This window comes from Homarus americanus, unplaced genomic scaffold (genome assembly GCF_018991925.1).
Source record: "Homarus americanus isolate GMGI-L3 unplaced genomic scaffold, GMGI_Hamer_2.0 scaffold17515, whole genome shotgun sequence".
NCBI lineage: Eukaryota > Metazoa > Arthropoda > Malacostraca > Decapoda > Nephropidae > Homarus > Homarus americanus.
The window spans coordinates 564,682-592,500 of NW_024733365.1; the positions used below are offsets into that span (position 1 = coordinate 564,682).

Here is a 27,819-nt window from a genome sequence, read left to right on the forward strand (position 1 = left end):
GTAGTAGTAGTGGTGGTAGTAGTGATGGTAATTGTATTTGTGGTGGTGATGATGATGGTAGTGGTGATTGAGATGGTGGTTGTACTGGTGGTAGAGGTGGTGATGTTTTTTTAGTAATGATGGCAGTTGTAGTAGTAGTGGTGGTAGTAGTGATGGTAATTGTATTTGTGGTGGTGGTGATGGTGATGATGGTAGTAGTAGTAGTAGTAGTAGTAGTAGTAGAATGACAGCACACCTATAGTGATAAACTGCAACAACTGAAGCTGCAATTGCCAGATAACTTGAAAAGAAAAGTAGCTATAGAGCAGGAGGTGGGCGCCTCAAACTGGCTAACAACGTTACCGATAAGGGCAAAAGGTTCCATCCTTAATAAACAAGAATTTACAGATGCCATTGATCTAATAAGCTGGTTCTCTTTTTGAGATTTTAGATTATTTAAGGAGAGATCGGCAAATCTGAGACAAAGTTGTCAAATCGTTTTTCTGAAGGATTTTAGTACACTGAATCCATTTCTGGAATATTACAAGCTAAATGTTGCACTGTTTTGGAGTTAGAGTTATGTATTGAAAATTTTGACACTGGTCGGTAGAGACAATATAACGCTTTTATTTAGAGTTTTCACACACACTCTCGGCAATTATACCCTTAGAATAAACAGTTCTTTATGTTATTTGACAATTTGGAGTATATTCTGATAATAAACTCTCGAAATTGAATCATGCGGTGAACGTATTCACGTACATAAGTAACCAAAAATTACACCCTGTGGAGGCATCTTTCACTATTTTTATACATTTATCTAGAAACTCCTGATATAAAAAAACAGCAATATGAAATGAGAATGAAACTGAGGCAATATATAATAATGAAAGTGAACATGCTAATTAATTAAATCAGGCCAAAGAAAGTGTCATCAATATTAACACAGAATTTCACTGTCTTTAAAATGTTCCTGTAGATTTCGTCAGCTGTTCTGCAGTTATATGCAGCAATACACACCAGCTTTGACTTCTTGCATTTACAATAAACACTTGTGCACTGTTTGGTGCATTTGCAGCGGATTAGCTCCATGCAGGAGTCTGGCTTTGAAGACAGAAACTTGAAAACACGGACAAGTGAGCCATCATCTAATCTCCATCCCATCGTCTCAAGAAGAGACAGTATGGGATACTGAACGTCAGCTTGCTGCCAAATGGATGCCTGGTAGTGTGCACACTTTATGTGGAAAGACAGAGCATCATTTGTTGGTGGGAGGGTTTCTAAGGCGTGGGCTCGACTGATGCAGCTGCATCGCACTTGTAGACTCTGCAAATGAACTCTTCGGCATCGTGGACTGCTTTCTCACAGAGATCACCTTTACCAAGTAATTTCAAAAGATTCTGATGCTCCTTGAAGACATTCCAACAGGAATTTTTGGTGTGACCAGCCAAAAAGGAAGTAGTGTCAGAGCCTGTCAGAGCATGAAATACAGGCAGTGTGCTCAACATACTATTATCAAGTTGAGCTATAATGGTGTGGATTAGGGTGCATTTTCTGTTCTTGGATGTCCCGGACTTCATCTATACTTTCGAGCATTGTATCTTGCTGAAGTGTGCTAGGAGGAGGACCAAGACGTCAGCTGCTGTTGGTGGATGAGTTAGCTGCTTTTGGTGGACGAGTCAGCTGCTGTTGGTGGATGAGTCAGCTGCTGTTAGTGGATCAGTCAGCTGCTGTTGGTGGATGAGTCAGCTGCTGTTGGTGGATGCGTCAGTTGCTGTTGGTGGATGAGTCAGCTGCTGTTGGTGGATGAGTCAGCTGCTGTTGGTGGATGAGTCAGTTGCTGTTAGAGGATCAGTCAACTGCTGTGGAGAGAAAGGTGGAGAAAAGGAAGAAAAGGAAGTGGGGCAAAGGACAAGAAAATGGAGAGAATGAAGGCAGGAGTAACGAAGAGAGAGAGAGAGAGAGAGAAAGTACCTTAAAAAAACGATAAATATAGGATGAAGACGAAAGACTAAAAGAAAGGAAGGAAGGAGCGAGAAAAACAACTAAGAAAATAAGAAGTGAGATATAATCAAAATAGAAATAATCATATGGAAAAGAGTTTCTAGAAAAGGGATTCAATGAAATAAAAGCAAAAATGTATAAAGGTGGGGAGAATCAGAGAGAAACGAGGTAATAGAAGATGGGAAGGACACAGAGAGAGAGACGTAAAAACAGACACTGGAGAAAGGAGGACTTGAAATAACACATACACCAAAAAACTAATGATGAAGAAACAAGGAAGAAGAAAAAATGAAATAAGGAAAATAAAAACATGGGAGAACAGGAAACACAAAGAAACGTTAATTAAAACTATTGATTGAAGGAAAATACACAAAGATAATATTATATAAAACAAAATATTGCAGACACTCTTGCAAGGAATTATTTAAGTAGTTGAGTTGTTTACTTTACTGGAATTGAAATGTACTGAAAAATGATTTTCTTAACACATGGCGGAATATTTATAACACAGGAGGAAAAATATATGTTAGGGAAAACTTAACTAATTCGTGTGTTGTTTCACCAGAGATCATTTTTAAGCTTGGGTATAAATTTGCACGAGTCTGCAATATTGCAAAATATGACTGCAGATAGAAGAGGCATAGCTTTGTTGTTTTGATAGTTATTATGCAGCAATGATGGGGGAAATTTACTTCCACTAAAACATTTTATAACGTAGCGTACTCTGTGAAGAACAAAAACGTGTAGGGCAGCACTGAGAAAACACACACACACACACACACACACACACACACACGCACACGACCACACACACACACACACACACACACACAGAAATTTTTTATTCAACTTAAAGCTTTTACATTTAACTTTCTGGCTCTGAATGTTTACGTGCGTCGCTACATTAGGAAAATGCAATTAATCCGAGAAAAAAAATAAATGTATTCGGGTCTTGAGGAACTATGAACAGTAAAAACACACATCGAAATATTCTTCACATTTTAAATCTTTCGCAGTTAACTTTCTTGACTTTCATCATGTAGGTAGGTGTGACATTCCCAGCTGTCATAAACTGTTCCAGAACGATTTTGAGATATTCTGAATAGGACGGAGTTTACTGAACCGCTCATGTTGAAGAATATTAAGTAAGGCTTTGTTGTTGACCTGTGTGTGGGAACAACATGACAAAGTTGTTATAGTTATTCTGATCACTAACGAGGAACAATTATACTATCATATTTTATTTATCTTATATTAACATTAGCTACTTTGTTGAACCAAATTTTTCCGACAAAGATTTACTGTAAGGAATTTCTGTTGTTTAATTTAGTCTTTGTGTGAGCGATATAGGTCACTTGTGCTACCAAACTGTGGAGCGTTTGTGTATGGAATTATAAAGAAGATAAGTAGGGGCATGGTAGGCTCTCCTTCAGTGTGTACAGTAATAAATCACTTGAAGATACACAGGGTAATGATGTTCAGTGACTCTTATTGCCACAAGAGTTGATGAGTGTGGTAGAATGTGACACAAATCTTTTCGGTGTCGAGGACGTGATTTCGTGGTTAAGTACCTCCTCTATACACTGATTTAGGTGAGTTATTAATACGTAGCAGATATTTCCCTCGGGTGAGACTTTGGGCTGTAAGGTAACGGGTGTGTAATTTTTTTTTTTTTTTTTACTGGATTAGCCCACCAGCGCACAGGTCAATGACCCATATTAGGGACTGGGGGCGAAAATATAATAATAATAATAATAATAATAATAAAATAAAAATAATAATAATAATAATAATAATAATAATAATAATAATAATAATAATAATAATAATAATAATAATAAAATAAAAATGAAACAAGAAGATCAATAGTGAGAAATGATATATGTATGTTGTGTTGTCAATATTAAGAGAAACAATTGAGACCCTGCAAGTGTGTGTAAAGGAGGCAGAAAGCCAAATCAGCAACCTGGGACTTGGTCACAATTGTTGTGATGTCATATTGCAGCAGGGTCCACCATTAGACAACACATGATTTTCCAATATATTTCCAGGCGGTAGTACCTCCCTGTTTGATAGCTGCCTAAGAGGGGAGGGCGGGGTATCTTGTAGAGTGATTGTCTTGAGGTGGGGTTGTGGTGCGGTATAATCTTGGATAATGTGGATAGATTGTCATTTTTACTATCTTAAATATTTTGATTTCTCGGTAAAAAATTTTGTCTTTCTTATTTTTTACCATCACGGTTCTACAAATGTATATATAGACCGCGTCCCAGTAAACATTCCTCAATTTGCCTCTCAATGTATTACTCTTCCCCTATGGCACTACTTGGGTTCTTGACGCCTGTGAAAATAGACGGGCTCGCTGGCTGTTCCATTATCACTAGAGTACATTCACCTGCACCAAAACCCCAGATATGTCTTCTTCTTGTTTTCCGTTTAGATTATCGACCAATCTATTTCCCAGCAAACCTACAGTGTTAAGAAAAGACATAATATCGTTCACTGTCACCGTGTGTGTGTGTGTGTGTGTGTGTGTGTGTGTGTGTGTGTGTGTGTGTGTGTGTTCTTTATACGCTGGTCACACGAGTTTGTCCCTAAAGTTTCAGGTAAAAATAAAGTCAGTAAACGAGAGATGTTGAAGTGAAGACTGACGAGAATATTAAGTGAGATTATTAAGACTTGTAGTGGCTGTTTTACCTGTGTATATAATGAATATTTATGATTATAACACGCACATAAATCTCTTCACTCTCCCCTCCACCACACACACACACACACTCTCTCTCTCTCTCTCTCTCTCTCTCTCTCTCTCTCTCTCTGTCTCTCTCTCTCTCTCGGCTGCAGAAAACACTTCTTCCCCCTTGATAACGGGGCAGCGCTTTGATTGATGAATACATTGAAACTTGAGAGGTAAAAAGAATTATTTACTCCCTCCAGCGGCCATCAAGATTGTGATTGGAGGATACTCGAACTAGCCATGAGTGCCAGTCTTGTGTGTGTGTGTGTGTGTGTGTGTGTGTGTGTGTGTTGCCTCAGATGATGATGGTCTTTAAGGATGTTTGTTCAAATATAATTTTCATGTTGAGTTGTTCATTGTTCCATTCTTCAACTCTCTCTCTCTCTCTCTCTCTCTCTCTCTCTCTCAATACCAGATGCATTCGGAAGTTTTCTGAGAATTTCCCGTCAACATCACGCGGAATTTCGAACCTAACCAAACCAATTTAAAAGCTCCTAAATTAAGAAACAATTCTACACCTTTCCTCAAACTATAGACGAATTGATAACTTTTATGAAGATTAAATATCTATATACACATCGTCCTTGAGATTCACCCAACGTTCTCCTCGTGGTGGCGGGCGGTCCATCACAATCGGCGGCTGATGACTTAAATTTGCATGCAAGGTGACGGCCATTGTGTGATTGTTGTTAATTGTGTGGCCAAGGTGTGTGTGTGTGTGTGTGTGTGTGTGTGTGTGTATGTGTGTGTGTGTGTGTGTGTTACGTGGTCGTGTATTCGTATTAACTGTCTTGTGAAAAAAAAATTCTGCATTTTTTCTTCCTTTGTTTGTCTTCCGTTTGGTTTGCTATATTTTCTTCTTCTTTCTTTTCTCTTAATTTCTTGTTAATCTCTCAGTTTTTATATTCCAATTTTCCTTCCTCTTAAACCGTCTCTTCCCTTTCCCTTCATAACTCCTCTCCCCTCACCCTCCCTCAGTCTCTCCCTGCCACTTACCTTTCCTTTCATCATTCTTCTACCCCTTACTCCCTCTTTCATTCATCCCATCTTTTTTTCCTTTTCCTTTTCCTTCTCTCATTTCTTCTATTCCACTTCCACCTCTTTCCTTTTCTGCTCTCGCTCTCTCTCTCTTCTTCCCTACGTTTACATGTTCCCTTTCTCATTGTTCTCCTCCCTCCCTCCCTTCATGTTCATCTCACCTCCTCTCCCCTCAGCTATTACTCTCTTTTCACCTTATCTCTTCTCATCTCCCATTCCCTTATTCTCACCCCATCCCTCCTCTCTCTCTCTCTCTCTCTCTCTCTCTCTCTCTCTCTCTCTCTCTCTCTCTCTCTACTCTCTTCTACTCTCATCTCACTTTCCCTCACCCTTTCTCATTTTTTCTCCCCTCACCCTCCCGTGTCATCTCACTCTCCCCGTACTCTTCCCTCACCCTCCCCACACTCTTCCCCCTCACTTTCCTATCATCTCCTCTCACTCCCCTCGCTCGCCGCTCTCCCCTCACCCTCGCCGTGGGCTCGTCATGCCGTGGGTCACCGCAGCTCACTGGCTGGTCCGTGTATGGCTCAAAGGGGGAGTGTGTGTGGCACCCGGCCTGCTGCTGCCCTGGTGACCGAGAAGAGAGAGAGAGAGAGAGGTCATCTTGTCACATCAGAAGAGGACAATTTTTCATTTTGTTCAGTATTTATCTTTTTTATAATGAGAAAGGGAGTGAGGAAGGGAGGTAGAATTATCATGTAAATGTGTATGAAAATATGAGTTCGCCTTATCAAATTTTTTTTCTCGGGGGGTGGAGATAGGACTGAACCCCCTGTAACTATATTATGATGTTCCGAATTTGCCATATCGGAGTTGAGAAAATCCTCTCTCGTTTGTTCTAAAGGAAATGTTAAAAAATACAATCACAATGAGGATTTTAGAACGCACACAATACTATAATTTTGGAGTATTTACAATTCAAGAATTCTGCAAGACAAACTTTACGAGAATATAAAAACACAACCACGCCTTCTCTATTTTCTTTTGTTTTTTTATATGAATTCTGAAACACGTACCCGCCCTTAAGCTGTGTTGATGAGGAATAAAAAGTGAACACACACACACACACACACACACACACACACACACACACACACACACACACACACACACACACACACACACACACAAATAATACAAAGTGACATGAAATACTTGGATAAATACCCCTCAAAGACATCAAAGGAAACATGACATAATATTACAAAAAATATATATTATAAAAGAGAAGCAACAAGAAAAACAAGAAAATAAACAAGAGATCCGTGAGTAATGTGGAGGTTATCTTAGCTACTCATTACCTGTGGATTACTATGACATATAGGATATAACCTTACCTGATAACACCTCTTTCGGGTCACGGGTTATTCTAGACACTTGTTAATTTACGCAGGTATATAATTCCCGAGTGATATATGACCTTATGAAATGTATTATAAATTTCAGGTCAAGTTTGTACCGACACGTGAGGGAAGGTAGTTAGTGCGGGTATGTGTGTATCAGGTACATGTTGGCTCTCGTGAGTAAGGTGAGCGAGTGACAGCCTTTTTATATTGGGAAGGATGGAGTATTAGGCCTATTTAAACTCATGTATACTCATGTGAGTGACAGATGCGTAAATTTCGTGAGTTACAACATGATCACTCTGAGTTACCTGAGATTGTGTGACACTCAAGTTGGTTTTCATACAGAGTCTCGACCAATAGGGTGTTTGGAGGTGTAGTCATATGATTCACCGGGTAAGATGAGTCACTAGAGACTCCCGGCAGTCATCTCTGCCTTTCCATGTCGCCAATCGTCTGTCGCCATAGGACTTTTGGGGGTATAGGGGTTTAGATGATGATGAGAGTATGATGAGCTGGATGATGGCTGCGCGTGAGTTGATTTATATGATGAGGCAGGAGCACAGGCTGCAACCACACATCTTGGCTCTTCCTTTTCCTGATCCAGTGGTGCTAGAAGTTGCAACAGCTGGGGATAGGGAGAATTGCAATGGCCTGTTGGGTTCCGCCTTAGTAGCCTCTCTATCTTGCTTTGCCTTTATCCGCCAGTGTAGTCGTTGGGTTTCTATGCAGGTCACCTTTTTCGCTTATACCGCCGTTGGGGTCTTTCTTGAGCTCTGTAAGCATGTCTGCCTGTTGCGGAGCTCCACTGCAGATTTTTCGTTTGGGGTTTTCCCCCGTAGCGTTATAACTACCAAGGTTAATCCGCAAGGCAGCTGGTAGGCTCCAAGGCGTGTCCACATGCCAGTGGACCTATGCGCCGTCCCTCTGGGGCCCACTACTGCTCTGAGATCCTCTGCTGGTCTATCCTGGGCCCACGATGCACCCAGTTACCACGTGTTGCCACGGAGGCACAGCAGGACTCTTGGTACTGAAGAGGCTATATACTGGAAGGAGAAGACTGATGCAAGTTGCTTCCCTGTTCACCACGAGGGCTAGCCAACGGCGGTAGCTGAAAGCTAGAGGAAGTAAGCAGTGCTTGTACCTTAACACTAACATACTACTGCCACACTAGACGCATTAAACCACCCTGTGCACACAAACACACACACACACACACACACACACACACACACACACACACACACCGGATCACCATAAAACACAGTGATGTCTCAGGTAGGAATATTTGAATCACCTGTAACCCTTTGCCTCTCCTCTCAGTTGATTAAAATTTAGTTTTGATTCGAGTCTCTTGATAAGTATTACTGTGGGAAAAAAGTATATATAATGAGCAGAAGGCTAATTAGTCTGCAATTTTTAATATTATTTTTTGTTGCAATTTTTAACCAGTGGATATGACAGTAGACTTGTTCCAACTCTCTGGTATTTTTCTTTACTTGAAACATTCTGGTGAAAAGCTTTACTAAAACAACATTTACAGATGGTATTTTTATTTGCCCCGTCCTTTATGATAAGGTAACATACACCATATTTTTATTAATTTGTCTTTGTCTATGATCTAATTATACCTCCTCTTGAAGAACCTTCGGCACATCTTCATTCACGTGACATCACTTCTTTCTTCTCACTTCTTTATCGAATGAAAGAACAGACAGTATAGAAGAAATCAGTATTCTTCTACTCCTCTGATGATTATTTATTTCCTTCATATAGAACAGTTCTATCTTCTTGGCTAATAACGGTGACATTAATTTTGTTTCTTTCTTTCTTTAGGAGTTTTATTTTTCAGACTTTATCCAGTTATTTGTTTAGACTTTATCCAGTTATTTGTTCAGATTATATCCAGTTGTTTTTTCAGACTCTATCTAGTTATTTGTTCAGGCTTTATCCAGTTATTGGTTCAGACTTTATCCAGTTAAATGTTCCGACTCTATCCAGTTATTTGTTCAGACTTTATCCAGTTATTTGTTCAAACTTTATCCCTGTTATACTGCCTCCACCAGATACGTCAGGAAATATGTTTTGTTTTGTTTTTCAAATTATAAAAGTAAATTTCATTGACATTTCTATACGATTTTTTTCCCAATTTCTTGTCTTTATTCCTATCTCTTTGAAAATTAAAATCATGATGAATAATTCTTGTACTTCTGACTCTATGAAATTACCTCGGAAAAAATACACATTAGCCAAACCTACAAAAGAAATAAATTGGAATTTCCAGTAACACATTCTTCCCCCCCACTCTCATACACCACTGTACACCGGGCGCTTCCTCTCTCTTGCCCTGCGTACTAATCAATCCGCCATAGTCAATCAGGTAGAGTCGTTTTTTTTATACTATACTTTCCTTCTTTTTTTTACCGAGACAACCACAGAGTTCTGATACAGCTGTATAACATGTCAGAATACAGGAAGAATAAAACATTAGATGTATTTTTATTTTACTTTCTTGACCTGATTCTGACTGCACAGGATGTTTAGTTTTTTATCTCTGATTTGCTGAAACAAATCAGGTAGAGAGATAAGCAGTGTAGGGGTGGGTGCAGTATACTGTACGCCCCTGGTCACTGAAGCAGATCAATTTAACAAGCTAAAGGGCTAATGGCCGTCCGTCCTTGTTAGTTGGATGAGCTAAAATTATATAGGTTTTTCTTTTTCGCCTTTAGTGTAAGCTGATGTTAAATAAATCTGTGAGGGAACGTAATTCTGGACATGTAAGTAGAGCTCATAACAGTTTATGTTCTATAATATTGTGACGTAGACATAGTAACGTCCCTCCCTATCCGTCTACTTAAGTTTTTTGTTCATTATTATCTTTCCCTTCTAACTTCTCTCTAACTCAGGTCCTTCTTCTTTAATTTCATTTATTCTCCCTATTACATTTTACTGTACTATATATACCTCGTAAACAATTGGCAGGTCTGTGAAACCTTGGAAAGGATAGCCAGTTACTCCATTGATATGTATAATTACTTTCTCCGATAATCATTATATATATATATATATATATATATATATATATATATATATATATATATATATATATATATATATATATATATATATATATATATATATATATATATTGTGTGTGTGTGTGTGCATATAAACCCAGCACCAAAGGGTGTGACACTCCCTCTCTCTCTATCAGTAAACAGTATATCGCTCACCTACTGTCTGGTCTGCATGGGTATTTATTAAGCATTCTAAACCAAGTACCCGGATGTGGGAATAACCTCGTCCATCTGTTCCATACAAGACACTAAACTCCATCAGTAGTTGTTTGCTTTGTTACGTAAACTGACCGAGTAGAATACTGTTTCGTTACTATCAGCAATACGTTGTAGAGTAACGAATGACTCAATAAGTAACTGAGACTCTGTTTAAAGTAAGATAATATCAGAATACTTTCATTTACATCTTAGAGGAAGTTCTGGGGTCTAGTGCGAGGTTGTGCTCCTTGTTGCTTTAACAAATTACTAGGCGTGTTGGTAGGCTGTGTTCTGCGGCACTGCATCATGGTAGTCGCTGCGGTGCTGTATTATGGGAGTCACTGTGGTACTGTATCATTGGAGTCACTGCGGTGCTGTATCATGGGAGTCACTGGGGTGATGTATCATGGTAGTCATTGTGGTGCTGTATCATGTGAGTCACTGCGGTGCTGTACCATGAGTCACTGCGGTGCTGTATCATGGGAGTCACTGCGGTGATGTATCATGGTAGTCATTGTGGTGCTGTACCATGAGTCACTGCGGTGCTGTAACATGGGAGTCACTGGGGTATATTGTCTGTAGCTACGAGGATTAAATTGGACATTTTAAAACTCATTATTTTCTGAAGGAAAAAGGTTGATGTGTGTTTTAGTTTTGTGTAATAATATTTCGCACCTTATATTATAATTTAGTGTGTATTTTCGTAAGACGATTCCTAAAGGGACTGCATTTTTAAGTAGTTGTGAACACATTGTTAGAATATATCAAGGGCGTAAAGCTCGAAATCGAAAAATATTTTTTTACTCATAACCTTTAGCCTTCATCAGAATTCCTGCGGAACCAAAGAAAATATTATGTCTGTAAATATGTCGATACTTTTCAGACATTTTCGTGATACAGCAGACAGCGTGCAGAGTGCCTAGGACCTCACCCCCAAGGTGTGAAATGCCATAAACTGGCACACGCGCTTGATGCTACAAATATATAGATCCTGTTCTTCCTCTATTTATAATTATTCATACTCTTATGATTTTGCTGCCAGTATCAGTGTAAGAGCAATAGTAATCATAGGCATATGGCTAGCTATTTACTGGGGAAGGGGGGGGTGGGGCAGAAGGAATACAAGAATTAAATAAAATAGTTAAACGAAAATAATAAAAATTGTTAATGATTATAATTATCATCATTCTCTCTCCTCAAGCTATTACAGTAAATTAATGACTACAAGTATATATGTGTAGAGGCCTTCAGTTTATCATTATGGCCACTAGATATATTACAGATGACAAGGCTATACAACAGCTTCAAGCAACAGATAGGTACTTGTCTCTCCATATACGGTTTCCTGGCTGAACGTTAGACTTTAGGGAATTTAAATTTATACCTGCCAACGGCTCTCAAGTATCGCCCTTCCTGCTGTTGCACCCTGTATATTTGCTACATGCACAATAAAATCCACTTTTTCTCTGCTTTTCATCGTTTGGAAATCGATGAAATCTCAAACTTCTATCATGTAGTCTGTATACTGATATGCATCCAAATATGGAGCATTTATCAGGCATTGTCAAGACCTTCGCACCATGACGGCCAGCTGCTAACTGAGCTCCCACCCCGGGCTGCCAGCCAGATGACGTCATGCGCGGTGAAGGACGATTTTCGATTCGAAGTGGGTTGACTTGGTATAATTAGACTGATGAAAATGCTACTCAAGTACTATAACTGTATCAACACAGGACAGAGACTGAGTCACCTTGAGTTAATCTCCGAAATACGATAACACAACACATCCTCTTGTTATGTAAATTATTCTCATGTAAAGACAACTTACTACCTTAAGGGCGTCAATTAATCTTCTTAATACGATAAATTGGGTCAGTAGCCTTACCTAAACAAACATGACAGAACCTGGTGTAGAGAATAAGCAAAGTATATAGTACAATGTTAATTTAGGTTAAGTTTGGTTAGTTTAAATTAAGTTAGGTTGGGTTGGATTCGGTAAGGTTGGATGATATAAGGTTAGGTTAGGTTAAGTTAGGTTAAGTTAGGTTAGATTAGCTTAGGTTAATAGAGGTTAGGTTAGGTTAAGTTAGGTTAGGTTTGTTCCGGGTCCAAGGATTAGCCAATGGCTCTCGCTTCAGGTTGACGAACCTGGTAGTGGTGGGTGTTGGGAGCTGGTGGGGATGGTGGAGCTAATGATAATGGTGATGGAGGAACTGGTGGATATGGAGGTAGTGGAGCTGGTGGTGGTGGTGGTGGTGGAACTGGTGGTGATGGTGAACGAACTAGTGGTGGTGGTGGTGGAGTTGGTGGCGATGGTCATGGTGGTGTTGGATCTGGTGGATCAGGAGGTAGTGGAGCTGGTGGTGGTGGTGGATCTGGTGGTGATGCTCGTGATGGTGGAGGAACTGGTGGATCTAGAGGTGGTGGATCTGGAGGGAGTGGAGCTGGTGGTGGTGGAGCAACCGCGTCGCTGCTGCTCTATTAACAACGAATCATAAATCCATTGAGATCTCCGCCGCCGTTCCCTATACCAGTGACAGGTCAATTCCCCACTGGCTGATAGACCACCGTCCCTGAAGCGTGTACCATCCCTCACCTAACATTGGAGCGTGTACCATCCCTCACCTAACACTGGAGCGTGTACCATCCCTCACCTAACATTGGAGCGTGTACCATCCTTCACCTAACACTGGAGCGAGTACCATCCCTCACCTAACACTGGAGCGAGTACCATCCCTCACCTAACACTGGAGCGTGTACCCTCCCTCACCTGTACCATCCCTCACCTAACACTTGTACCATCCTCACCTAACACGTGGTACCATCCACCTTGGAGTACATCCTCACCTAACACTGGAGCGAGTACCATCCCTCACCTAACACGGAGCGAGTACCATCCTCACCTAACACTGGCGAGTACCATCCCTCACCTGTACCATCCTCACCAACACTGGAGCGTGTACCTCTCACCTACCATCCTCACCTAACACTGTGTACCCTCACCTGTACCATCTCACCTAACACTGGAGCGTGTACCATCCCTCACCTAACACTGGGAGTGAGTACCATCCTTCACCTAACACTGGAGCGAGTACCATCCCTCACCTACCATCCCTCACCTAACACTGAAGCGAGTACCATCCTTCACCTAACACTGGAGTGAGTACCATCCCTCACCTGTACCATCCCTCACCTAACACTGGAGCGTGTACCCTCCCTCACCTGTACCATCCCTCACCTAACACTAGACGTCCTCAGGGGTGATGGTCGAGGGTCGGTGGCTACCCCAGCAGAATGACGATCGCCCCACACATTCGCAGACCCCCAGAGAATCTTTACTGCGGCGTTAAGCTCGGCGAGGCATCGATGTCTCGCGCACATTGTTACTTTATGGTAGCTGTCTTTGGCTGACAGAGTTATTCTCGGTTCTCTGAGATTGTCTCTCTTCCTTCTATCTGTATGCGGTTAATTCTGCGGTCTGGTTGTCTGTATGTACGTGTATTAGTGTGTGTGTGTGTGTGTGTACCCTGACAGGTACATACATTACTGATGACTCTGTATGCAAAGTTAAGACGGTCTTCTTATTTCACAACAAATCATTGGAAGGAATATTACTTAAGCAAGTTTCGGAAAACATCAAACGTGTGTGTTGGACCTCACGGCTTTGTCATGTTGAATTATCTGTTTTCCTGAATGATGAACAGGTAAGTTACTCTCATGAGAGTATTACACCATTTATTGTGGACCAATAATACACTTCTATTTATTTATGTCATTATATTTTTTGTCATTTTTACGTACATAATTTCTATTGTGTAATTGTTTGCGTTTCTCTTTTCTTTGTTTCCTAATATTCGTTCAATTTTGGTTTGATATTTTTTTAATTTTTCATATGTGTTCATATTTGTTAATTCGTCATTTTATGTATTTCATAACTTTAGTTAACAGTATATATGTTTAAATAAATGTGTATGGTCATGTAAGTTAACCCGAAATTGTCCAGAATTTCTTATTATATTTTCTGTATGTATTTAATATCTTAGGATGTATTGTGAGGCTCGACAGTGAGGGAAAAGGGTCGTGGTTGCTCTTACATATTTGTGAATTAAACGTTTACTTTTGTTATGCAAATCTGAGCAAGCCCAGCTGGGTGCCTTTAGAAAATCTGTGTGGGAGATTATTTAAAAAAATAATAAAATAGAAATTTATCTTTTGTTCAATGGAAATTATGATAAATTTAAATCTATTGCGTTATTGAGTCAGCGAGAAGTGACATATTTTATGATGTAGTAAAAATGTATTCATCGTTCAACACCCACAGCGTTTTTTGAAGAGTTGTGTGCATATAATACTGGCAACGTGATTCATTGCGCATAACTTTCAGAGCTTGGAGTCGACAGGTTTGCTGCAGCTGTAAACAAACACAACTCTGGAAAATAGAGCATTTTCAAATCTGGTTTCTGAAGCGAAAGGGAGCAAGTCATAGGAGATGGAAATAGCGTAGAGAAGAATATGTTCAGGAAAGAGTGAAGGGGGGAGTGTTGACAAGAGTATTGAGATGTGTGGTGGCAGGAAGGGGAAAGCACACAGGAACGCCCGGCGTTGGCTGCTTTTACAACCCGAAGACCGATGGTGGAGAGGGAGGGGTGGCGGTTGTATTCAGCGGGTCACAGGCTATAGCACGTGCAAGTGCTGCCAATTCAAGAAGTTGAGTGCTCGTCCTCTGCTGAAAGGGTAGAAATCGCTGTTAGCAGGAAGTTGCTTGACGTTAGGATGTTTGAGCGAGAGAAGATGATGAAAACATTACATTAAACTACTCGTCTCTCGACTGGAATGGAATCCTTGTTGTACGCTGTACTAGAGCGGCGGGGAAACTCTCAAACATCCGTTTTAAGCGTTTACAAACAGGGGGAAATCTGATTGGTTTTATATTTTTTCCTGTACTTTGATCAGTTGGGGAAGGGAAGTTTAGTGTGTAGACATATGTGACGTCAACCGATGAATATTGAAAAGTTTACCGTGTAAAACGTTGATTTTTTTGCGCACGATATAAACAGATTTTAACGAGATGTCTCTATAAATAAAATAATAGAAGATTCTCCTAGTCATAACTTATTCCCAGTATCATAAACTTTAATATTTAATAATCTCATGACTGACGATCATAAATGCTGTATTTACACTTTAAGCTCATTTGTTCTTGAAAATCAAGATAATGTCGACAAAAATTAGAGGTTTCGATATAATTATTGTTGCTTTGCAGAATGTGATTTATATGTGTTACTTCTCTCATGCAGGTATATATATATATATATATATATATATATATATATATATATATATATATATATATATATATATATATATATATATATATATATATATATATATATATATATATATATATATATATATATAAGTAGCTACGTCGTTATTATATTATGTAAAGTAAAAAAAATAGGCAGTGGCTAAAGTACCGGTCACGGTAAAATAGCCTGAAGGCTGTTTACGGCTATTTTTCCGGTTCATTGTTTGTGTAATAAATGTAATGATATAATAGTATTTATTGTAACATGCAAAAAAAAAAACATGACTTACGAGGATATGCTCCAAATGAAGTTCTTGGTATTTGCACATTTTAGTGTAACTAACACACGCAGTATTTGCATACTTTAGTGTGACCAACACACGCAGTATTTGCACACTTTAGTGTAACCAACACACGCAGTATTTGCACACATTAGTTAAAAATGTACAACGACCACCAGCTGGTACAGGGTCCACCGTCCACTGAAGAATACCCCCGGTCAGTATGTGGATTTTTTGTAGGTCAATATCAATTATTCTTTAATTTTGTTATTTTAATTAGTACGTGGACCAGGCAGGGAAGGGATTTGACGTGTATAGTGTGTAAATGCCGCATACGCTATTTTCACTAAAATGAGCAAGAGCCACTTGCGTTATTTTTGCTAACTTGTACACACATAAGACATATTTATTCCTTTTATGTTTTTCACCTTACGATAATTATAACTTTAATTCTGTTTTTGCACATTCTGTATGAAAAATTGTGTGTGCATGTAATAGTAAAAACAAAAGAAGAAATCACATATATCACCCGAAATTATAACATAAACAACGGACCAGCAAAATAGCACAAGACAGCTTGTCACGCTATTTTTGCCGTGACCGGTAACGTGGCCTACTGGAAAAAAAATTGTCCATCCATCCATTATTTTACCAACAAAGTTATCTTAGTGTACCATTATACTGTTAACCTGAAACACTTACTACTTCACAATGGTTCCCACGTTACCTGTAACACAGTGTTTGTATTTTATTCAATATTTACGGGTGTCAGAGAATGTCCAGGTGTCGTAGAAAGTTGCAGATTAACATTTGTAACGACTTCTATTATCAATTTCACTGATCGTTGCTACTTAAACATGACGTATATTTTCATTAATTTGATGCTTCTCTGTGTATCTCTTTATCTCTAGTTAAATTAAATACACATGGAAATAATAATTATCTATTAAGGCATGAAACGTATCGAGTATCATTGAATATAGATATTGGAGCACCAGCCGTCAGATGCTCCCTGACATTCCTGGAACGATGGAACCCTTTATTACCCGCACCCAACTTCTGTACAGGGAACTTACTGCCTCTCAACACATCCACGACGCACATCATGTCCAAAAGAATACAAACTTAATAGCTAAAAAAGATGTCATTCACTGATATGTTTGAAGTCGTGGAGGAAACGTTCGCCAAGGAAGTTAGCTGAGTCTTCAATAGAGGTGTTCCAATGTTGAGCACGAGTGTAGTGATGACGACACAACTCGGCTCCGCGAATTTAATTGAATTGAGGCAACTCAAATAAAGGTCAGGGAAGTGCGAGATTAGTTCTGTGAGGTTTTGTCTCGAGTGGCGACAAGAGCCAGTTTTGTGCCACTACGGTCTTGTATCCTTTGTCTAAGATTCTGCCTTCTGAAATTGAATTATAGTAGTAAGGATAGCCTAGTATGTTCCTGTCTTCCGATACATACATACATACATTAGAAAGCAGGAATCACAGCGTCATGAAATCGTTTAAAGATAACATGAGGAAAGGATTATCAAGTGTAATATATTGGCAGATGGCTACCCTTGTGTGTGTGTGTGCCCAGGGGAGGTGAGCATATAGGTGGCGGCGCCTCCCTCGCCTAGCACCTACAGAGTGGCAGGTATTGACAAGGGTGTGAAAGGCTCGCCCAACACACAGCTGTCTTGTCACGTTATAGATGCCGTCAAACTACTTAAAAGAAAGAGAATAAATAAATAAATAAAAGATCAAAGGGAATTACATAAGACACATAACAAAGACACAACCATTATATCATACACTTAGTAGTTAATGTAACAGTAATAAGAAAAATATATATATTTTTAAGAGTTATGTAGAATTATTTACAAAGTAGATCGTTATATTCTACGTAATTAATTATTTTTATTAAGAGTATAAATTTATGATATGTGAGAGATTCATAAGCTGGTAATATGTATGTGGGTAAAATATTTCAATCTGGAAATATATATTTTGATCAACCCCCGACAGAGAATGTTGTGATAAGCAGATCAAAGTTTACTTCTTTACACTGTCCCCGCTCCTTGTTTCCTACTCTTCTTTTTCTACTTTATTGTCTTTTCCTCCTCTTTTACTTCTTCTTCTTTATCTTCTCTTCTATCTCCTCATCCCCTTCTTCGTCTTCTTTGCCCCCTTCCTCCTCCTCCCACTTACTTCACCTATCTTCACTGTCTTAGCAAGTCTTCCTCATTCTTCCTGGCCCCGTAAGCGTAAAATTCAACAGCCATATTCTTTAAAGGCGAGACTCGTGTAGTAAAGTGCTAAATTTCTCAAGTGTATTTTACGAGAAGCCAATAATTTTCTCTAGCCCGTCTTACCATATTTTCTCAACTTTCTTTATTTTAAGTTATTATGAAAACTTTATTATGATACACTGATTTTATTTTTTATTAATATTCGTAATAAACATTTTTTTTTAGAGGTACATGAAACAATTTGATATACAAGATTAAATATTAGGCATTTGTTAATAGTTCTTCCAGTGTTGAGACTTAAATGCGTTTGGTAAATATTGTATTTTGATGCTTTTGCGCTAAATATATATGAAGTTTTCTCGTTGCTTTATTCACAGGTGCAGTTCATAATTATACCCGCTTTTTGTCTTTGTTGTTCATTATTCTGAAAAAAACATTTGAAATCTGTTCGAAAGAGAAAATTTGCTTAGTAATTCACACGTGTATGTAGGCACCCACTAGTTTAAATACATACATACATACATACATACATACATAGGAAGCTTTTAAATCCAATTTCTGGGTTCTTCAGCGCTACACGTGACACAAGGCAAGAGTATCGCACTACCGCCAGCCTCACAGACTTCTCCTGGACAATTTTTTTTTTCTTGATAAACACTGCTAGTTTTATATAACGTCTTATGCATAGACATTCCAGCTTTTATATTCTAATATGCATCGTGTAAAAGTTGGTGGAAAAAAAGCATGCCCCGCAGTTGTAGTTTCCAAACGTCTTGCAGTGAGCCTTCTTGAATTTGTTGTGTGTGTTAGTGTAAGATGCAAAGTTGGAGTTGCGGCAAAAGAGGCGTAAAAGAGCCATAAAAAAGCGGTAAAAACAGTTTCAAAAGAGTTAAGATTTATGCGGGGTTGTTGTAGGCGTCCCGGAGATGGCTTGTGCTTCCCTCGTGAATATTCTTCATCAGATTCTCGCCTCCCTCAGCGTTCATAAGGCGAGGTGTTGAGAGGCGTCCACTGTTGTTACTACTCCTACACCTGGCTGGGTCACCTGGTCTTCCTTCCTTCCTGCTCGCTTCTAAACTTGGAAAACTTGGAGCTGACGGAGGAATGTCAGACTTACTGTAGTATTCGCCGTTAGTTATCATTCCAAAGAGAAAATTCCCCTTGAATTACATGTGCTTTAAAATTTAACACGAAAAATTATCTATGAAATTATTTTTTATAGTTATTGAAATCTTGTTGTATAACGCGTAGGATATGAACCAAGTATGTGTGAATATTTTCTCCTCGTTGTGTGTGTGAGTGAGTGTTTCTTTTCTCTTACTACGCCTGTTTTCTTATCACACTCCCTATTGCTTCTTACCTTCCCTTACCCTATTTACGACGTTGTTGATCCATCTCACACAAAAGTAGGAAATAGTAGAGTTCATAGATTCGTGGAATAGGTATTACTAAAGTAGCTATAAGGTGAGAGTACAACTTTATCTTCGGAGTAGAAATAATATGACTTCAAAAATAAAAAAGCAAAACTCATTTCACTAAAAGAGGAATATAAGATAAATAAAATAAAAGTAGAATTGGAAAGGTTTACATTTGGCGTAATTAAATTTTCACCTTTTATGAGAGAATATATATCATGCTTATATTGGTATCGGGTAATGAACTACCTGAGAATTTGTTTTTATTTTATTTTGATAATTGTTAGTGGATTACCTGAGAATTTGTTAATTAATAAATGTTAGTAATCTACCCAAGAGCTCACACTTGGGATAAAATGCATAATTTTATAGAACTAAGTATTATATTAGAAGACTATTTGATTATGTTACAAAGCATTAATAGTCTTCTTTTGTTCAACCATTCCCATAATACTTGGTGACAAACATCCATGAAAAGTGGAAGTTTGTCATCAAAAAGTCTCATGAAATAAAGAATTACTTACTTCCTTAAATTCGACGTAAGCCCTTAACAATATGGGTAATAATCTAAGTTTTTGTGACTGTAACGAATTTGTTAATGATATTGACTCTCCTTCCTCGTTTATACTTGAGAAGATAAATGTAAATGGGTTATTTACTGATTAAGAAACAGCTAAGGTGGCTGGTCAGGTGATTGAGATTTAGAATTCACTTATGATTCCACAACTTGATATAGAGGTACAATCGACATTTATGCTTTAATTAAAGTCTATGCAGTGTATAGTGAAGAAAAGGCAAATGCATGTACAGTACAAGAGGTATAAAAATCTTGTATTTACTCCCATACATTTAACCCAACCCAACCCAGCTAAACCTAACCTAACCCAACCCAACCCAACCTAGCTAAACCTAACCTAACCTAACCCAACCTAGCTAAACCTTAAACCTAACCTAACCCAACCCAACCTAGCTAAACCTAACCTAACCTAACCCAACCTAGCTAAACCTTACCTTTCCTTAACTTACCTAATTTAAAGCTGGAGTCATTCGAGATACACATGACTCGTACCATTACCAAAATCGATTCAATAACATGATTAGACCTCCACAAATATACAACGATATATTCATTCTACGATGCACACACACACACGTATACACACACACACACGCACACACACGTATACACGACCTTGGCTTAAACTGCCTGAAGGCCTTTTGCGTGAGACTAAAATATACTAATTCAAGCTTATGTGTCTAAACAACTCTAGTTTTAACAAATAATTATAAACCTACGTGACATTTAATTTTCTGATGTGAGATGTATATTAATTTAATTATTCTAATCACAGAATTACCAAAGTTTTCAGTTTAAATTTATTTGTAAAAGTCAGCAGCACAGCCATTGTATTCTGCGGAGTAATGTAGTGTAGCCAGAATACAGTTTTCAAAGTTAAGTCTCAGTAGTTTATTGTAGTGAAACTCGTAGGTTGTGGAATGGAGGGTGCGATACTGTCCCTCTTGTATCGAGGTCGACGAAATATAGGGAGTCATATAGTGGCGGGAATTTACGCCATATTGAATCTTGCTTTCTGTTACAACCTGTTTTAGATTAGAGATTGTATTATGGCAGAGAACAACTTAATACCATATTATATTGAGCTCCATTAACACTCAAAGCTTGGGAACTATACATCACATCGAAATTCAGTTAACGTAGGTGTATAATGCTACTGGAAAATGATTTTATGCGAGAAACAGTTTAATATTAGACCGTATCTTATGTTGGTGCGAGACAACCATTGTGTTTGTGACTAAACGGTAGTGTTTGGCAACATTAGGACGCAGAATATTTACCATAAACAATAATAAAAGATATCATATTTTTGGTCAGTGTTTAGATTATTGCTAAGTGTGTGTGTGTGTGTGTGTGTGTGTGTGTGTGTGTGTGTGATAACAACACCTTTTGCCTTTAGCTGTCATCTAATCTGATCCTATTAATAAGCGAGTACATACAGTACAGTGCTCAGGGAACCCCTTGTTCACCCAGCAGTGAATTAGTGCCAAGACATTACCTTAGGGGAAGCGAAGGTCACGATGTCTCCTCCCCTGTATCGATCCATAGCATTCAGTGTACTGTATCCGCTTCGCCCTTAACGGATCGTCATACCTATGGGCCCTTTTCCACGTAATAACCAGAGAACCTGTTGCACATATCATTAACATATTACCATAAGTTATCTGACCTATTATAAAACACAATAATCTAAAAACTATTATAGATTCAATTCCCCAGTTTTATTATACTTGACGAACAGATAATTTATGGACACCCACAATGATATTTTTGAAGTTATGAAAGTCTTAAAATCGGTTACATAATTTTGGACACCCTGTGTAGGTACATACATAGTTATATACGATAGTTTCTTTATATAGTAATTTTACTTGATCAGGACTTGTGGTTCACATCTGTTATGAGGGACCCAGGGAATCTTACTCACACTTGTACTGGAGGGCCTCAAGTTAGTCCTCCAAGTATCAATACAAACCCAATGTCGTTCAACTATTAACATTATATTAGTTATTTTTATTAATTTATTATGAATATTCACTCACCTCATTTATTCATATATTTTCAGTTCATTCATCCTTATTTTTCTATTGATTTTAATTATTTTTGTTTTCATCTACGTATATAAATCTATGTTAGTAATTAGCGTGTTGGTGAGGATAATTTTTGTTTGGTCTTTATAACGAGAAAATTGAGCATCGATGAATATAAGGAATATTAGATCTGGTAATCATCTTTCGTCTTATGAGCATGATGCACCTGTCTTTGAAGATATCCTAATTACTACTCAGGTGTGTATGTCAAGTTGATTATTCATAAAAGTGTGTGTGTGCGTGTGTGTGTGTGTGTGTGTGTGTGAAATTCCATTAAAAGTACTGTAGATAATTAATTCATATACACTGGAGAAAAATAAGAAATCATTTTAATAAGATACAACTTAAGAAAGACAAAAAGGAGGAAAAAATAAGATAAATAAGAGAAAGATTACTAATTAAAGACGGGAGAAGATAAAGAAAAAAAACAGGTATATCAAGAACTTTTTAAAAATAAATAAAAAGCACAGTGAGAAAGGCGAAAATTGCAGAGAAAAATTAAAATAAAAGACAAAAAAGAGACTAGAAAAAGCACAAGAAAAAAAATATAGTGAAACAGTCTCGGGCGGGGCAGAGAGTGTCAAAGGACCAAGAAAAGAAGACTAGGTGCCATTGCCTACGTTAAAACAAAGCCAAAAAGACAACAAAACACACACAATATATATATATATATATATATATATATATATATATATATATATATATATATATATATATATATATATATATATATATATATCATGTAGATCCACAATGAAAAAAATAAGATAAGATCTTGATAAAATCACACTGGAAATAAATATACAGGGTGACCTTATAAAACATGAGGTCAGGTCATAATGATGTCATCCACTAATCCCCACACCAACACACACGTAGAGGAGCTTAAGAGAAGGGGGTGACGTGACTAGTCAGGTCAGGTCAAAAAATAAGGGACCCACTAAATAACTATCATACATCTAGATCAAAGGTTTTCAAAGCATTTTTAACCTTGGGCCACTGACAAATAAATTTATGTAACATATTATCAGTTTTGAACTGACCTTCACTAAGGTTTATTGATTTTAATTCCTTAATCAAACTAGCTTCAACCACACAAAATCCAACACTGGTAAAACATGAAATATAAACACACACTCTCCTAAAACAAAAACAAAAAACGGAACGGAAAAAATAATGAGAATACGAAGAATGTGGGGAAAAATTATAAAAAGAAGAATGTGAAAAAAAATGACAATGAGAGAAAATGATGAGCATTTTTAGTTTTATTACTAGACACGAGAGAGAGAGAGAGAGAGAGAGAGAGTACGATAAAAACACGCACGAACAGGAACCACGAACGTATAATTCTGTTGTCTTAATTTACAAGCTTTTCTTTTGTATCGCATGAAAACACGACATTGGTATTATTGACAAAGGGAATGAAAGATAAAGAGAATAGATAATTGTAAAAAGAACTGAATAAAGAATCAGAGAGCAGTAAACAAGAGGGCGAGGCACCGCAGAGTAGGAAGGGGTTAAGGTGGGGATTATAACGAGGGTCAGTCATAAGCTCCTTCGTGTTTGCTGTTATAATGGAGACGCGATGACACGGGTGCCTGGTGGATTACTGAGCGAGATGTTGCTTGTACCTGCTGCATTATTATTGTTATTATTATTATTATTATTATTATTATTATTATTATTATTATTATTATTGTTATTATTATTATTATTATTATAGTAGTAGCAGTATTGATTAATAAAAACAATACTAATTTCTACTTTACATTCTATACTGAGTGAAACCAACAGTAACACAATATATTTTCCTCTCTATCATACATACATAGAAAATTTACTGAGAGGTGATTGGGGTACAAAATATTACCACAGATATAACGAACTAGGAGAAAGTATCTGTCACAGAAAATAATATCCAAATATTTCCCAACGATCCACCCCACAACATCCTTGTCCAAACAACTTGCAAATGGTTTTGTGAGAGAAATATTTTCACCGCAAATCCGAATCTCAAAGAAAGAGGCTCAGCCCGAGGCAGCGTCATTGTCCGCATGGTAACATTTCTATACAGGCAGCACCGCCGTCTACCTCCCACTCGTTAAAGACAGACTTGTGTGTCTCTCTAGTTATCTGACTTCCTGGAACTTCTTCGTCTCAGGGATCATTCGTGCTGAAGATTTGTTGCCCTACTGATGTATTTATTTTTAGCTACGTCCAATCTTAAGATATGTTGGGAGGAGTTAGGTCAGTTATTTTATCCCTTAATTTGTTTGATTATTTTTTTCCAGTATTGTTTAATTCTTTAGGATTGTTGTCAGTCTTGGTATAATATCCTTATAGGTCATCGTTTTGTCTGTAATATTTTATTGTTTAGCTCCTTGATATATATATTAGTCCTCCAAGATTAAATGATACAGTGATAGAATTTCTTTTGTTCCTCAGTACTAGAACAGTTGATAATGTTTCTCACTTAGTGCTTCGTTGTGTTTGCTGACCGTTAACGTTTAGGTCGTTACAACCTTCTAAGTAATCCAGTATTAACTAACCTGCATGACCAATTAAAATTGTCTACTTGTTGAATTAAGAATGAGATTTTTCACCTTTCAGTTTCAAATATCATTGGGAGATAAAAATACATAACATCGTGTAACTCTTATTGATGTTGACGAATTTTGTCCTGATTCAGCATTTCAAGACTTTATTGACCCTCTGCAAATAAGAGCCTAAACGCCAGTGAGAATATTTTCAGTAATATTCATGTCTCTCAAATTGTAGTCTTCCTGTTGGCTATTTTTCATCTCGTGTTTCCTCGCTCTTTTGGCACAAATTGCATTCTCTTTCCTCTTTATCCAAGTTTCCCTTCTTTTTCGTCTTTTCCATCTGAGTTCTTTCTCTTGCCTGTCCAGTTCATAATACCTCTTGTTTTTGGTTATTTCATTTTGCTTATTTCAGTTTTTCATACCATCTTCCTTCATAAAACAGTTATTTCTCCAGTTCCTTTTACGTCTTCTTCATCTTATTCTTTCTCCTCCTCCTCCTCCTCCTCCTCCTTCTTCTTCTTCTTCATCTTCTTCCTCCTCCTCCTCCTCCTCCTCCTCCTCCTCCATCCTCCTACTCTTTCTCCTCTATCCTCTCTCTCATCCTCCTCCTTCATCCTCAGTCCTCCTCTTTCCCTTCCAGTTGCACCGCCGCAGCACCTCGACTTCTCAGATCAATCGCTTGTTTTATACGTATGCAAACAAGTCAGTTTCCTCCTGCAGCAGATAAATGTATCGGCAGATCAGGTCATCAGGGCGTGAGGACCTGTCTGCCCGCCGCCCCTCCTGCCGCCACCCCTGCTGTTGCGCCTGCTGTTGGTGAAGGATTCATTTTACTTCTTCTGCTGCATTATGCTGTTACTAGTAAAGAAGTCATGCATTCCGTTTATCCCTACTTTCTGCTGCGGACGCTGTTGAGGAATTGTTCATTCGTCAGTACTCCTGCTGCCTCCTGTTCGTCACAGTCTCGTTCTACACCACATCAGCTTTTCGCTATTGTTTCCGCTGCTGTCAAGTCTAGAGCTGCTACTCCTTTTTTTTTTCACTGCCGCTTCCCGTGTTTTTCTTGTCCCTCCTTCTACTGTACTTACCTCCCCGGGGTCTCAGAGCTGAAGGCGTCTGTCTCTGAAGAAATATGCAGGTATTTTTAAAACGTCAGTCTTTTGGTTGGATCCAAGTAAAATCAATGCATGACGTAATATTAAAGCAGACACACACACACACACACACACACACACACACACACACACACACACACACACACACACACACACACACACACACACACACACACACACACACTCACATACACCTCTACAATCACCAACACTCACCTCCCATACATCCTCTACAATCACCAACACTATCACCTTCTATACTACCACTAATATCACCACCACTAGGGCCATTACTACCAGCATTAGTACCATTACCTCCAATACCACCATCTCCTCCACACCACCACCACCATTATTACCACCATCTCCACTACAATTACCACCATCTCCACCATCACCATTATCATCATAATCTCCCTTAACACTACGACCACTAATATTATCACCACCATCTCCCTCAATACCACAACCACCACCACTATCAGCACCATCTCCCCCAACACCCTCACCATCACCACTACATCTTGAAGGCTAGGCTCAGAGACCTCGGTTGCTAGATAGAGGGAACCTGTTCACAAGTCATTTCCATAAGAATCGGAGCGGCAGACACGGACGCCTGCCAAGCTATTATGTTTTTACCACTCAGTCCCACGCTGTTCCCGCTGTATTTCCTGTATGATTCCTAACGCGGAGGAAACTGTGCATTTTGTTATGAGTTGGGAGTATGGTGGGAGCCCTGATGATAATTCTATTTTTGTCTTGTGTGTGTGTGTGTGTGTGTGTGTGCGGAGGGGTAGGTTAGGTTATTGGTTTTACACATAAAAACACAAGTAATATATTAACACACACGCACATACCACAATCAATCACAAACCATACATACAGAGAAGCACACACACACACACACACACACACACACACACACACACACACACACGCAAGAGATGCAAAACCGGAATGGAAAAAAAAGTTGTGTACAAGGCTACAGCTTCAGTTTTGACATATACCTGGAGGGGTTAGACAAATTGAAGCCAAAGCCCGTATGGAGAATAGTCTCATCCACCCTCTGACATTCACCTATATTCCCCTACCATTTTGACCTCTGTTACGGGAATCTTCTGAGGTAACTGTGTGGGTTTTTTTTGGAGGGGGTTGAGGGGTTTTTAATTTGCATACTTTCTTGTTGTTTGTTGGGGTCTTCCTAATTTCGAAGACCATGTACCCGTATTCTCTGTTAAACCTAATCTAAACTAACATAAACCTAAACTAATTTAAAATTAACTTTACTAAAAAAACCTAACCTTAAAAGAAATTAAACCTGGGCGATATGGATACGTCACGCCTGCATACCATATGGATTTCTTGCTCGTTATGTCAGATTTTTCTACGTGGTCATGTTCCAAATCCTCAAACACTCGCACAATATATTAATCTTTTTTTGACGGTGTTACAGAAAGAAGTGTATAATTTAAGCTCTTACACACACACACACACAGTTGAATACCAAGATGACGGCGAAATTCTACTGAGACTCTACCTCAGTTGGATATTATTCTCATAAATCCAATGAAGAAGGAAAAAAAAATTATGTTTGACTTGGTGAATCAGGATCCAGTTGGTCAGTCTTGGGAAACATCCAGCCATATCGGAGCCAAGACCAAGGAGACAGCAAGCCGGTCCTCCATGAATAGGGAGGCACTTCTTATCGTGTTTCTTTTTTCTGATATTTTTTCGTAAAAGAGGATAAGCGAGGTCTTTCTTTCCCGTCTGCCTCCATAAAAAAGGGATATGTGACATTTATCTTCCCTTTTTCTGTCTGTAAAAAGAAAGGATTAGCGACTTTCTTCATTTCTATTTCCATCCGCTAGCAGAACGGATC

General features: G+C 38.5%; 1 protein-coding gene across 1 annotated transcript in view; it reads right to left on the reverse strand.

Moving 5' to 3' along the window:
• Nucleotides 1-1,259: 1,259 nt before the first annotated feature.
• LOC121869792 (glutamate receptor ionotropic, delta-2-like) overlaps nucleotides 1,260-27,819 on the reverse strand; it is a 115,200-nt gene continuing 88,640 nt past the window's right edge. Inside the window, exon 11 of the mRNA XM_042371371.1 lies at nucleotides 1,260-1,450. Coding sequence (XP_042227305.1) covers nucleotides 1,260-1,450 — 191 coding nt within the window. The remainder of the gene's footprint in view (nucleotides 1,451-27,819) is intronic.